The 15717-nt window shown below is 37.9% G+C and overlaps 1 protein-coding gene across 3 annotated transcripts in view; it reads left to right on the forward strand.

The window, feature by feature from the left end:
* The window catches only part of LOC143217699 (uncharacterized), a 30936-nt gene that overhangs the window by 6018 nt on the left and 9201 nt on the right, over positions 1-15717 (forward strand). For 2 of the 3 annotated variants that reach the window (XM_076442239.1, XM_076442237.1), the window contains exon 2: positions 2744-3001. In XM_076442239.1, the coding sequence (XP_076298354.1) occupies positions 2744-3001 (258 nt within the window). Of the gene's footprint in view, positions 1-1699; positions 1763-2743; positions 3002-15717 lie in introns of those variants that run through there. The other variant, XM_076442238.1, reaches the window with a different exon arrangement.

Consider the following 15717-nt stretch of genomic DNA (forward strand, 5'->3'; position numbering starts at 1 on the left):
TCTTTTCCTTGATCGGCAATTGAATTTACTATAATAAACATTAGACCTTTGACTTTTTTATCACCGATTTGAGATGGCGCGCTCTATTTTACCGTTACTTGTTCGCGTTTCAGGCAATAATAAATGCGCGCGTCTGAAAAATAATTTCCATCGCAAACGCGTTCATGGGTTAAAGTGTTCTCATCGAAAAGAAGAAGAAGGAGGAGGAGGCAGAGATTTCGTTACGGGTGCCTCTCGTGAATTAATTGATTAATTGAAAAGGGGGTAAATGCTTGTGACGGAGACTGTACTTGCACGTATTTGTAATGACCTCGATGTGGATGGACGACTGTAAGTAAGGTGAGAGGCCTCTCGAGGAGATAGTAGGCCATCCGAGGCTGCCTTTATGCTGCTCGATCTGCCAGACAAAAGTAAACACAGGCGCCCAGGCACTGTTGCCAGGCACTCGAAACCAAAGGACTTTTACACCTACGTGCACACACTGCCGACAGAAACTTTCGAAAAATAGAATTTAACGAGGAACCGCAATGTCCGCGAATCCCATTGTTGTTATCGGGCCATCGGACTGTCGAGTAGGTTGGATCTTGGCGAAGAGCAAATTTTCCAATTTTTTCGGGACATCCCCTAGGATTATGACGCTAGGCTTAAGAAAATAATCTGTGGAAAATTTTAGTTCGATCGAACAACGCGGAAACGTGTCGCGTCGAGCTTGGAAATTTTTCATCTTCGAAACTTGGTTTCGGAGAAAACTCCATTATATGTAGTACATCATAAATGTATACTAGATAAATAACTAGAATTATAATTTTGAATTTTTATGTTTAAACTGGGCCAGTTGAATTTACAAAAACTTGAAGTTAGCGAGATTAGTGACTCGGTGAAATTTAGTAATGATACCTGATCTGCGGGGACCTTGAAAAAAGTACAGGGTGATTAAATTTAGATTCTACGATCGGTTAACGTACTCGTTTCAATTTTATTGTGCTCACATGTACTTTAATCTGATTTTTTAGAATGCTTCATTATAAATGATAAAAAGTTTTTATATACATACATATATGGTTACTAAATGTAAATATATACATGCAGAATTCTGAACGAAGTTTACAATTTGCATTCATTGTTTGTAGTTTCTTGTTGAACGATATATGTATTCCTCTCTACGGAACTGATTCAGATATTATTATTATATATGTTACGGTGTGTGTAAATGTAATAAATTGGTAATTATGAATAGTAACCGGTTATTACGCATAATTACCAGTGGTGATTATATGGTATATAATAACCGGTTATTATCCATAATCACCGGATTAAAATCACATTTACCGTAATATATTGTATGTATATTATTTGCGAATTTTTGGAAATTCCCAATTTTTTTTAATAATCACGACGAGACACAACTAGTAAATATAAAATAATAATATAAAAGTGGTATGTACTCTGAAAACATGAATATAAAATTGGCAAATTGTATGCTTCTGAAATTTTTTAAAAATCGGTTTGCAACCAAAAATTCTGAAATAATTCACTGTCGTGTGTGTGTGCTATTAGCTATTAGGGAGAACGTTAATGAATTTTTCGGTAATTTTCTATTCAGCAGAACGGAAGAAATACGTCGTAGGGGTACCGACTCGAGACACTTGCCACAAAGGGTTTTCTGTGAAACCCCTATCGAATGATGTGACCAAAAATCAATTTGGTTTGGAGTATGGGGGCACTCTTCACCATCGTATCCGGCTATACCCCCAATTTACTTGTAATGTACCGTTTACGTTTACACGATGGCAAAGAAAAAAAACGTGTGTATAGAGTATAGAGTAGAGAGAGAGAGAGAGAGAGAGAGAGAGAGAGAGAGAGAGAGAGACTCGAATAAAAAAGATTTTTTCACTTTTTCCCGCAATTAGCTTTATTCTGCGAAGTAGGAATGCTGCGAGACTGCGAAAGGAGAGCGTGAAACGACAAAAGACCTCGACTCGGTTGGCTAGCCAGCATGAAATCCCATACATGTGTGTGACTGCATTCTGCGCGCATACATCCCATCGAATACATTATCGCGTAATGATTTTTGCACGTATTTCATTGTTGTATTCACCGACTGTGCGTGTGAGTGTTCGTTATTGTAGGTAGCGTGCGATTAACATGAAATTGCTTCTTCGCTTCGGCACAGTATTCCATAACATGCAACCCAGTAGGACATTTCATATTCGAAAGAAACCAGAGAACTGTTAACGACTGTCTTAAACGAGTACAAAATTAAGTATTTAGTATACATAAAATGATCTTAGTGTGAGAAACATTGAATTTGATCAAGTTAAATCATTGTATAATATTATACATAGGTGTGTGTGTATAACATACACATATACTCATAAAATTAAAATTCATTTAACTGAATTTTTCTGAACCGAAGATTAGAATTGTGAAGCAAAAAGTATAATACATATTACAGTATAAAACACAACATGTGTATATGATGGGGGTTTCGGAAATGAAAAAAAGAATATAGTCATTCACAGACTGCGGAATTTTATTAGATTTTATTAGACTTGGACTTTTGTTGTATAAACGCATAAAGAATTAGTAAAGTTAATATTTATAATTTGGAATTTGTAGTTCAAGACATCGATAATGGTATCGATCAATAATGGTAACAACCCTTTGTCGCGCGGCTACGGTAACAACGTAAAAATGCATGGAAAGCTTCGCATTAACGAATTTTTTCTCGGTTAATTTTCAGGCATACATGAGGCCAAAGAGTACGGCAGTTCAAATCGCGAGAATCGCGGCTGCCACTTTGGTAACGATGACCATAATCCTAGGAAGCTTCATTCTCGCCGCTTCTTGGGTGCAAGCTCGTGCATCGTGCACTCCCGAATCGATAGCCGCGATGCAAGCAGAATTGAGACTTCAACAGCAGCAGCAGCAGCAGCAATCGTCTGTTAATTATCAGCAAGCCGAATTCCTGAAGCATTTGCAGCCTGAAGCGCTTGTCCAGGTAAGTGCTTCATATTCTTGACGTAATGCTATTTCTACTTGAAAATTAAGTTCCAACTGTATTAGACTGACAATGAGCCTGATACAAGTTTAGGTATATGTAGATATAGGCACACGAACTGTATCACCGATACGATTCCAGAACAATTCGTATTCTAATGATACTTTGTTTGTTGTTGTAAACTACATATATGTACTTGCGTTTCACTCGTTCGGCACGGTGCCAGCTTTCGAGATTTCGAAATTTCGAAATTTTCACCTTAAATTCAGCGAATTGTAAAAACCTCGCCGCGTTGAAAGTATCGTTGATCGATCGATTGGTACCTGAAGATTGTTTCCAGTCGAACGCGATGCTGTTCGACTTTACGATCGAAAGTGAGGAAGCGAAACGCCACGGCATGGCATGGCACGGCGCGGCGCGCCATGGTAATCGCGCTAATATGATTAACGTTGACACGCTGAACGAAGAAACCTACCCACCGCGTGCAAAATGATTGTAAACTATCGAAACTGGAAAGAACACATTTTGTAGAAGTTGGTCGAATTAGCGATCAATTTCAAAGTCATGTAAAATCACACAAGTATTCAGAATGTATTCGTTTAATCTAAAGATTACTACTAACGGTACTAGGTACACTGTTCGCGCGCACTGGCACGATTTTATTCAAATCTATGCATAATAATTATATACAGGGTGTACCGGATAAAGTGGTTAGAAGCTGTTTTCTCCGAGTCTAATGAAGATATCGAATCAATTCTCTATTATTTTAAATTATACTGGTAGAAAAGGAGGGTTAATATTTTATTCGAGTATGTACACATTACATTTGTTGGTGTAATCTTTTAGGGAAGAAACGGGGGCCCCAACATTTTTTTTAAGTGGAAAGTATTATTGGCTTTTTGTTAGTGTGATACAGTGTCTGTGTGTTATATGTTTTTTTGATAGAACTCAAAGAGCATGTATTTTATCTTATCTGCATACTAGTTCCGAGGGTACGGTACACGATGAATGGATATGCGCTGTGTTTTATACCAATACTACCTGTATGAAATAATATAATACATAGAAACGAATAAACGATATAAAATAAGTCGAAATATTTATTACGTACCTATAACACAAATTCAATATTCAAAATATCAATTTTATTTGATGCTTTCGAAATGCAATAAGTAGAAATACAAACAAGTAGTATGTTTATTTATACAATAAATATGATAACGAATACGCGCGCGATGTTGATGATAGTTATTTAAATATCACACATTTCGATAACGGTTGATTGTATGTATGTACGAGTTAAACGAGCATGCTTTATCGCGTGCAATGCGATAAAGAGAGGCACGAAAAGAGCTGCACTTAAAAACGAAAGTGAAAGCTAATCGAGAAAGTGTGATCCCATTTGTTTTGTTGCTAAGCGATTTTTAACAATAGAAAAATACATGTCGGCGTAGTTAATGGACGAGTTCGAAAGTGAATAATGTTTTCCGATATACACCTATAATATATATATATATATATACATATATATATTCGTATTACCTACGATTAATTTTGTTGCCACGAATTGAAATGCTAGCCTCGAAACGTGCTCGCTCAGTTTATGATGAGACAGCATTGAAAAGTCGCTTCTCACGGCACTCGATCGAAAGAAAGGAACGTGCTCGGTCTGTGGTCACGCCCATCTTTGCGGTATTCACCTCTGTGATATTACCTGTAATAATCAACTACCGAGATTTACCATGATTTATCGCACACTTTTTCAAAGCCCGTTTCGTGCCGCAGGAGTTGCTTTATCGACAAGTTGACTATGACTACACACGATTCGGCTGTTACCGAACTAAACTATTGCGATGGCATTGCCATGGAGGGTCCGTTCTCGTGGAGGTCGTAACGTTCTCAGCACCACGGAGGATACGAGAGTGCTCGCGTTCGGGGTTTTGTGCCTCCACATTTCTCAGTGTAGACTAGTGTAGAGGGTAGAGTGTAGACAGAGATAGATCATACCGAGTTTTAGCATGGAACAGAACCTATACATATATGTACCCCGCTAAATATTAAATATGGGCATAGGTTCTGTTCCATGCTAAAACTGGATATGATCCTCGGACCGTGTACATATACTTGTAGATATAGACCCGGCTTCGGATAACTTGCCGTGTTTCAATCCGTGTTCCAATATTACATCGTCTACCAGATGACGGTTGTGGGCAAAGCGCTATAGTCTCCTGAGAAATCGCAATATACCGCGAAGCTAAAACGTTAGGGGAGAAAGGGGATCGTTTAAGAAATCAATTAAGGATGCGTCCGCGTCCGCTCACAGTCTTACGTATTATCAGATTTTATTCGATTGTTCTAATGCTTAAAGTAAATATATATGTATGGAGACGATGTTTATTACATCTTTCACGGACTCACAGTTTCAATTTGGACAATAATAAATCTATAATACATATATCTTAAAAAAAAATAGTAGAGACATGGTAACAATATCAGGCTCAAGTGTTTACTGTTTACGCATGCTGCCTGTACGCGACACAGCGAACAGAGAGATTCTATGAAATTCTGCAGACTTTCTTGCAAAAACAAGAGCAATTTTATGCACCGTAAGGTAAGAAATAAGCTAGAATTTGCGTGCCCAATTCGAATTCGCGCCTCTCTCTTTTCTCGCAAAGCTGGACAAGAATGCACTGCCCCGATCGTAAATAGCTCCACGCTTTCTAAATTTCTGACTTTTTATGCCTAATACATTCTCATTAACACAAACTCATTTTCATGGGCCTTGGAGAAGCGTGAAAAACCAGGCAAAAACTTTCTTTCTCTGTGTCGTCAAGCTAATTTTTTATTCTATTATTGGAAACCATTCAAGATTTTGGTATCCTAATGGTTCCTAATGGTTATCTCAAATACCGAACTGGCGTTCCTGGAGTTATGAATAGCTTCCGGTAATATTACGGAACAGCGGATAATGTTTCTTGAGAAGCGAGACCTCGGAAGATGGCAGTTTGTACTCGTATCTATAAATAGAGAACCGGAAGAATTGTTACGTGTGAAATTTAAATCGGTGGAAAGATTACAAGTTTTAAAGGGTATTATTATAATATACATATATTGTATTATATTTTCACCACATTTAAATTATTCGAGAAAAATATACATTTATATTTTGCTCCTATGTCGCGCAATGCAGTAGAGCAGATGCTCAATGTTTTATTTTTTTGCATACAGATCCGGGAGTCTGCATACGTATAACAACAAAATGAGAAAGTTTTGAAAACTGCCTTATTTTTTTACTTTAAGCATCTAACTGCTAAAAGAAGTCAGGTCCAGTTTGAAAAAAAAAGTTATTCTGTTTTAACGGGCATTCGAATATTAATGCGAGCAAATCTATGATAAGTATTATTATTTGAAACGACTCTGACTATATGTGTCATATAGTGTTCTCTACCAAGCATTGAAATCACCTGAACAGAGCGCTTACGGCAATACATATACATAGTACATAGTACATACATACATACACATACACATAGTATTCTACATTCACGAATTCATTATGCAAGAGGTGGCTACAATTTTGATCTGCACTTTGTGTCCATTGCTCTACAATAATCATTTGTCAAGTGGATTCACGATAATTTCAACAATTTTTGAAACAAACGAATTTTTTAAAAATTACCATTTAATGTTTCGTTTACATGGAAGAAGTTGCAGTTGCAATCGATAACAGATAAACATTACCAATAACTTGTTATTGATGGGGATCTTCTGCATTTAATAATATGTCGTTGTTGTTGTTGTTGAAAGAAATATGCAACATAAGCTATGTCCTTCATGAACGATGTTGAAAATTTATCATTTTGTCCACCGGTGTAGACTTGACATTTCGCACGCGCTTCTGGGTCGTAAGTTGCGGACGATCAAGAAACGCCGTCCTTTGTATACAAAGGAAATACAACCACTTATCAATAGGAAGCGAATGACAATTAATTCCGCGGCGGAGCGGCCAAGTGAAGAAGAACGGCGCGGCGCGCACAGGTAGACACTTGGACACAGGTAGACACGGGTTGATGTAGAATGAAACGTAGAAAATGAAACAGAAAGAAGCCGGTACGTGGCCGTGCTAGGAGCTGCGTTCAAGGAGAACCACACCACAGTCAATTACGTAACCAGAGTTACGTTCCTCTATTCACGATCTAAACGCGAAACAGGAAATCCACCGTCTTTCTTTTTGCCATTTAGGATACGTGGCACTGTTTTGTTAAATGGTTGATCAACAAAATGGTTGACGAAGCTGTTAAAATTTTAGCTCGCGCAGTTTATCGTTAGCGGTTATACACAGTGGATTTTTATGCAAAATCAAAATGTTTTTTTCTTTTTAAATAAAATAAAATGAAGTAAATATGCGAGTCTCGCATTATGCCTCGAATTTTCATTTATTTGTTCGCCACTTCGCACTCTTGTTCATCGTCGTTCCTCGAGGTTGCGGATCGAAATAGAGGTGATAGTTGCTAACGCGTGATAAACAGTACTGCACGTGTTACAGTACGAGTGATACAGTGGGACAAGGACGACGATCGCGTTGATTTAATCGAATCTCACAATTAGCAGAAAATTTCCATGCGCGAGTCCTCGCGCTGAAAATTCCACGTTGTGGAACAACTTAACCTGTGGACTACTACTACTACTACTACTACTACTACTACTACTACTACTACTACTACTAAACCCCATTGTTTTTTCATTAAACGACCGATCGATTTTCATTTTCACCATTGCCATTAGTATTGTATATCGCGCGGCAAACACAAACGAAACTCGTTAGACTGCCATTCAAGTTGCGCGTAAGCCGATCTTACTTTCTATCGACAGCCTTAAGCGAACCGGAAATCGTCTTATAGTCGTGTTATTTGTGTGATCGGCGCGTGTAGGGAAGTCTTGAAAATGACAAGAGGAAATACGAGATTCAGAATTTCATCATGGCCAATGCACTTCGAGCAGGTGACAATTGCTTGTCGCCACTGCCAGTTTCTCTGTAATTACGGTGAGACCATCATACGTCCTTTATTTGCTCTAGAGGACAATTTATTTCTAAAACGGCCATTTTATTCTTTATTTTGCCAACTGAAATAAAATTAAACATTGGCACATAGCACGTAGCATATAGCACACGGCTCATAGCATCCGACACTCTGTGTGTCAAGTCGAAGAAAGCATTTCTAAATGCTCAAAAATGCTTTCGAACCTTGTTGTTTCAAGAGTGCTACGGGGCAAGAAAAGAATTATTATCAAGCCTACTACAATTCTTTCTTGTAGTTTTTTCGCTTTCATAATTTTATAAGATGACGCGATATTTATAAAAATTCATTGCTGTTTTGAAATATAATTCCAAACGCGAACATTGTGGTAGTTATCGTATGGATTACTATTCAAACTTTCTTTTGTTCGCCACTGTATTTCGACGAAAAAAAATGTATACTTGATAGCCGATAATCGTCCGCCGACAGTTAACAGTTAAAAGTTAAAAGGCTCGCGAAGGATGAGCATCTGCACATTTTTTCTCTCTTACAAGTGAAAGCTTGCCAGAAGAGCTCGTGTAGATCCTTGTCTGTAAGAGATTAACCGCGATGTAAGTTTCCATGAAAGGCCACTACTAATCGACTTTTAATAAATGAGTTTCATACGAACTCTGTTTTCGCTAAATTTTCTCCACGCTTTATCTACCGAAGGTGAGAATAGTTTTGCAAATTTTCCATGTGTATAAATTATTTTCGAAATATCGGACCAACACAACTTGCGATATTTCCGTGAAATATTTCTTAATGAATTCTATTAATTTTCATCGATATCGATGTTCTGTCTCTTGAAATTTCTAAAATTGCCTCGTCAACGGATCTTGGCTTTGCTTGTTTTCAACGTTTTTCTGGTATACATATGGGGTACCTGTAATCCTATCTGTAATCCTTATTTTTTTGGTTTCCAATAAATGATTTGTAATGCTTACGGGGGGATGGTGATATATTGGCAAAAGTACCGTTCGCAAATAATTTTCTCAATTTACGACTGGTAATTATTGTCGTCTAACGACGTTGTACGTCTTTCCGATAGACCTTTCACCGTTCAAGACATTCAAATTCTAAGCTACAATATTAATTGAAAACAATCCACCAAAACCCACAGTGAAGAGATCACAGACTTACGACTAGATTTCCGCGATTGTTATGCAAAACAAATATTGTTCGCGTTAACTGCGAGGTACAAAGACTACATGCATGTACGTAGGTAATCATTTTTAGTGGATAGTGGGTACATATCTAGGTATTTAGTAGTAGGTAGTAATTTGCATTGTTGAAACTAACCCCTCTTCTGCGCGTAAATGTTATACCAGATACGTGCTATTTTTATAGACTTCAAGTAATAAAAATGTATTCATTTGAAATACATTTTCTTCGTTGCCTTATTTAAATGAATAAATTTTTGCGTCCCTCGCGTTTCAATTCTTGATCAATCACAATTACCAACTGCTATTTATCACAACAGTTATTCAAAATATCGAGGATGCACATGTAGAAACTCTTTAATAAATTTTCAGTAGCAATAACAGTCTCAATCGTGAACCAATATATTGGTATCATTCTGGAGGACATACTCTAATAACTTCTTTTCAAACTAGTACTCGAAATAATATTTTTAACCTTCTATTTATTTCTGATAAACTTATTAAAATAGGCTTCCGGTAGTTGATGCGTCAAACAACAGAAACAGAAACGGCGAATGAAAGAAAATAAACAGTAGGTATATATTTTCGCAAAGCTGACCTCTTGGAAGCTGGCCGGAAAACTAAATTAGATAACTGTGTCACACTCACGCTGCTCTTTTATCCTGGAGATTCAATTCTAGCATTGCGAGATCGCGAAACACCGATTAATATCGAGGCGATGTAAACCATAAAAAAGAAGTTCGTCCTTCCAATTGAAATACATATGTATCGCGCAGATAAATCAGAGTAAAATAACGTACACGTAGAAAATCTGATTTCTTCCGAATAATCGTGCAAACGGTGACTATTAACACCGACTATAGCTATCTAGGTGCACGGTAGTGCACCAGCCAAGCTCTTGCACTACCTCCTTTTACACGAAACAACTTAGCCGTTTTTTAGAGGCTTATAACTCGACACTGGAGGCAAATGGAGAGAAGTAATTTCGTACACTTGTTAAATGCTATCATGTCTCAATATTGACAAAACATTAATCTTCCAACATTAGTAGATTCCGAGATATAGGACCTCAAAAATCGCTAAATTTGTCACTGACTGACTGACTGACTGACTGACTGACTGACAGATCATCAAAACCTTTTGGGTACTTTCCATTGACCTACAAGCTTGAAATTTGGTACATAGGTTCACCATAACAAACACTCAAAGGAATAATTATCAAAGTTTGAAATTTTACACCTTAAAGGGGTTGTATTTAAAAAAAAACGAAATAGGTTATGTATGGAGAAAATGAAATATGCCGCTTTTCCCATAAGGAACCGTGTAAATTCCGGAAAGAATCATCTGCTCTCTCCAAACGTTCGTATAGCGCCATTCGAGGTAGTGGCAAAAAGCTCAAACTGGTAGATTACAATAAGGTAGAAAATGACACTAAAATTATAACAAAAAAAATTTAGGTAAAGTTGGTTTCTAATTCGCCGGCAGAGTGTTAATCTTTGATACCTACTTGATGATTGATGAAATTTCAACAAAAATGGATGAAATCCCAACAAAAACATTCTGTAAACAGGAGCCAAGTTCTTATGGCCGTAAAAAGTTGTGAGATCAAACAGAATACGGCCAAGTTCGTTAGCTTAGAAAAATAAAAATGAAAATTAGTTAAAAAGAACGCTATTTAATTTTTAAAGAGTCACATGGAGGGCTAAATTATTCAAACTTGGCCGCTACCTAACACGTTTTAGGACCATTGGTTTAAAAAGTAACGGCCAAGTTTTAATTATTTAGCCCTCCATGTGACTCTTTAAAAATTAAATAGCGTTCTTTTTAACTAATTTTCATTTTTATTTTTCTAAGCTAACGAACTTGGCCGTATTCTGTTTGATCTCACAACTTTTTACGGCCATAAGAACTTGGCTCCTGTTTACAGAATGTTTTTGTTGGGATTTCTTTTACACCGAGAATATTTTTCCGATCGATTTTCTCTCGAGAACGTGTTTTATACATGAAAACCGGCTAAAGTTCCGAGCGAATCGGTCAAATCGGATTGGGCTCGAATTTTGCACGTAGCCTCGTGTTGCATTAAAAACATTTTTTTTCTTTTTTTTTCTTTAAACGTTTTTAAGAAATTGAATTTCGGTATCAAAATGATGGATTTGCAGTTGTAGGATTTTGATTTCAACAAGTGTACGTACGAACGAATACATTTATTTAATCATTTTCCACAGAAATGTCTTTACGTTACTGTACAATTATGACAATTGTGACAGAAATGATGTGTTATTGTGTCAACAGTTAATGATACATAGTATTTTCTGCTTACACATTAGAAATTATAGAAATTCTAAGAAACTCAAACTTTCAACTTAAAAGTTTTGTGTGCTTTAAAGAAACTAAAAAAAGGATCGGATAGAAAATAATAATCATTTCTGAAAGAGCATAATTCTTACTAAATACAAGATGTGACCTTACGAATACTACATATAAATGCATAAATATCCGAGTAGTATAAACGAATGAATAAATTCGCTGTGTATGCACGATAAATGAATTTCTAACCAGCCGATCCAACATTATGTTCGTTTTTCCTGTTTCGTTGGGAGGGAATGCATTATGAAACGTTCCGCTGCGCGCGAGTCGTTCAATCGAAACTAATTTTTGGGTAACGAACGAAAGAAAATTATCGACTGTTTGCGTATTCTCGAACTGGTGAAATTCGTTTGAGAGATTCTAGTACGTTCCGCTTTTTTACGGGGTTTAGATATTTCGTTATGTTGTCGTTGTTGTTGTTGTTGTTGTTGTTGCTCATGTTTTTCCTTTTTCGACTAGCAGACTAAACTAAAGACCATGGTGGAAAGGATGTACAACTTGCTCGATTCAGACGAGATCCTTGTCTTTCGTGTCTTCCAAATCAGAAACCAATGTGTACAACATTAAAATGAAATAATGCAGACATTTGTGTTGGTAAACCGCGCAGAAACTTATTCTATAGTATCTAATAACAAAACGAACAAGTTAAGAGTCACGGTTTCATATTCCGTTTGTATTCGTCACAAATCGTAACCAAATTCAGCGTCATCTTCGTTCTCGTAGTAATCGTTAAGTTTTTGAGCAGCGGATCGCGGCGCGGCGGTCTGCAGTTGCATTTGCCAGTGGTAATACACTTGATCCCATGTCTACGATATGAAAGCTCTGCGAAGATGCTGGCGCACATTTTTGCGAGCTCGATGGAAAGGTAGGTACCACTACGGAAAGTGGGTTGCCCGTTGCCCGTTGCATGCACCGACAGCAAGGTGAACGTTCTCTGAAAAGATTTTCTCTCTCGAGAGGCTAACTGTATTGTTGCTCGGTATTCTCCGAGTGGTTTTTCACATGCTGCATCACCTTGACGGCAGAGATTGCTCCTTATCAATTATCACGGATCATTTTCACTCTTCTAACAGGTGATCCGTGCGATACGCTCTCGTGTGGATTAGAAAATTCCCGCGTTCTCACGGGATCTTCTAAATTTCACTTTTCCTGAACGTCTCCGGATCTTGAATCGCGCGAGCGCGGTCTCCTGCGTTTAGAATTGTTACGGAATCTGGGACGCCTGGTTTCCATAATGCTCGGAATCGTTAGAGCCAAGAAACAGTTGAACAAACTTGACGAATACTCGTTACTTTCCTCGCACAGACCTGGCCGAGCATGGTTTCAATTGGGTTGGAGATGATAATAAATCTGTGTAGATTGTAAACGTGTAATAAGATGAATTCATAAATATTATAAATCCGAAATTAAGCGCATCGATACGACTCGAGAACAGTTGGTTGTCGCGTAAACAGTGAACAGTGAACAGTAGACTGCGGATGTTTATGGACTTTTCAATTTTTCTGGACAAATTTTAAGAAAGTGGTACTATATAAAATTCTATTTACATTGGTAATAGCATTTCTAGATCCATAGTAAATCAAAATCGTACTAAATTCTGTTGAATTTAATACTCCAGCATTTTTTCAACATTTTTATGAGCCATAATTGCATAATGATCCACAGTCTAGTGAGAGAACAATAACCTAAATGTTTAAGAATAAGATATCAATAGAATATAGAATATATATGAAGTTTCATAAATGTCCACTGTGTGTGTTTTAATTTTAAGATCCAAAGAAGGATAAAAAAAGCATCGAAAGAAAGTCGATCGAGAGAAAGTGAAAAATTGGTGAAATAACACAAAGTTTTCCACTCGGTATTTCCACTCGAGAGAATGGCTTATTCGATTTACCTAAATAGTCCTGCACTTTAGCCCAAGATATGTATTATTATACATATGTATTTGTGAGACGAAGCGTATCTGTTATCGAAAGTGCTACTTTCTTCGTATCAAAGCGGACAAAACGACGAAATATCTGTATAGAAACTTAGAAACCAGTTAGCGGAATTAAAAGTGCGGCGGTGTCGGAGTAAGACAAAAGTGTGCCACCGATTTGCATCTTTCGAGCGATGAAGGCACGCGAGTGCAAATCTACATCATCAGGGACGCTAGTCGTATACTATTATAAAATAGAAGGCTGACAATGTGCACGTTGCCGAAAGACGATGGTTGCCTGTCATCGTAATGGTCCGCTAATTGATAGGCAGCTCGCAGAAGGGGGTGGCAAGATTTCTAAAGAAAGCCTGCGGGAGCGAATGGTCGTCTCCGCTGCAAATTGCAATACCGATTTCTTCGTTCATACCGCATGCCACGCGAAGCCCGTCGATTTCATTTCCCTCGTGAAATCCTTTCTGTTCGTTGTTCGTTCGCATCGAAAGTACCCTGCCACAGATAGTTAGTGTACGGTAAATCCATCAGAGGGTGCGTCCTATCGCAAAAATAACGAAATTTTCGGAAGGCTTTAACCCAAAGCATATAGGGTATGCCCAACTACATGACGTAGGTGGTATTTTTTTCGGGATTTTCGATTTTTCCTGTTGGTTTGGATATAGAAGACACCTGATTCCAAAATTTCAAGTTTCTAGCTTGTCTGGAAGTGGGTTAGAATTAACATGATCATCATCCTCCTATATATTATATATTCCAAGAATTATGCGTTTTTTGGGGTATTTTTATCTCAGGTTCCAGGCTAGGTAGAAAGTTGCTTTTTACATGAGAGTTAGTTGATGTTATATCTAGCTCAAATAAAAATTTTGGTAGACCTCGGTTACCGGGGAGAGCGGCAGTGGCGGTGGCAATATGGCTAAAACGCACAAAACTATCGTACGAGAATCGAACTACTCGGCAGCTTAGAGGTGGCGGGAGGGGAACTTGGTGCGCGCGCGTTGATAGTATGTCTCTTTTCTTCCGTTCAGTACGAACTCTTTCTAATAAAAGAGCAAGGAATACCGCCGCGATAGAAATTACAGGAATTGCAGCTACCTCTACTTTTGAGGGTTAAAAAGTTTCACTTGTTTCGTCTCGTTCTAGCTTGACGATTACACGGGTTGTCTTTTGAGCACCGCAAAACCGTTTCTACATCCAATTTCCCAAGTGGAAAGTGCTCGGTCTGCTACGGCGGCACTGTCTTCATCTATTGGAATCAAAGTCGGTGGTTTCTCCGTGTTTTATTGTTGGTCGTACCACCAGAATACATTATGTATCTTCCGCTCTATCAAATTATATTAATCACGAAACCAATCACAAACACCAAACAAATTTTCGATTATTTTAGTATTCAAAATATTATATTAATATTAGTCAATTAGAATAAATTTCATATAAAAATGTGTTATTTTAGTATTGAAATTATTCGTTCTGCAAGTTGGACCGTTCTGCACCGAAAATGATAGACATCATTTTTAACAGTAGAATGCAATTTGATTCTTTGTGAATAAATTATTAGACCGGGCAGTAAATACGGAAGCAGAACGGAATACGTATTTGGTAAATGGCGCGATAGGAGACAGGAAGGAAGTTACAGGTAGCTGGGTACTTTCGAGACTCCAACTTGCGATCGGTCAGCAGGAAACCAATATGTGCAAGAAACGTTCGTTGCATCAGGTTCTGCTGAGCACAAACGATATTCCAACGTTTCCGTCTGCTGACTGGCTGGTTCGCCGAGGAAACTTACTTCATACTAAGTGACAACTTTCTACTTGAATATCGGGGTGAACGTATGTAAGTAAGTAAGGAAAGGTGGAATGGCTCGGCCTACCGACCAGCTCCTGGTTTTCGCAATTCCAAACTTGCCACGCGAACTCGAACTCGAATCTTCTCGCGAACGTAGAAAGCCAAGTGGGAGGGCACATCGAAAAATCGATTTTTTCAAATTGTAGTTTTCGAAAGTACAGAACTTTAAAGCGAAAATTTTCAAAGCACCGCGCCGCTGCGCTGTGTTGCACAGTGGGCCAGGAGACCGGTTTTTCTGGTCAAAACTGTTCTAACGTTATTTGTCAAGGTTTAACCCGGTTTGCACTCGGAGCAATTTTAACTGGAAAATTCAATGTTTCTTCCTCGCTAGAATACTTCCATTCCACCTCGATC

The sequence above is a fragment of the Lasioglossum baleicum genome, chromosome 17 (genome assembly GCF_051020765.1).
Source record: "Lasioglossum baleicum chromosome 17, iyLasBale1, whole genome shotgun sequence".
NCBI classification, from domain to species: Eukaryota; Metazoa; Arthropoda; class Insecta; order Hymenoptera; family Halictidae; genus Lasioglossum; species Lasioglossum baleicum.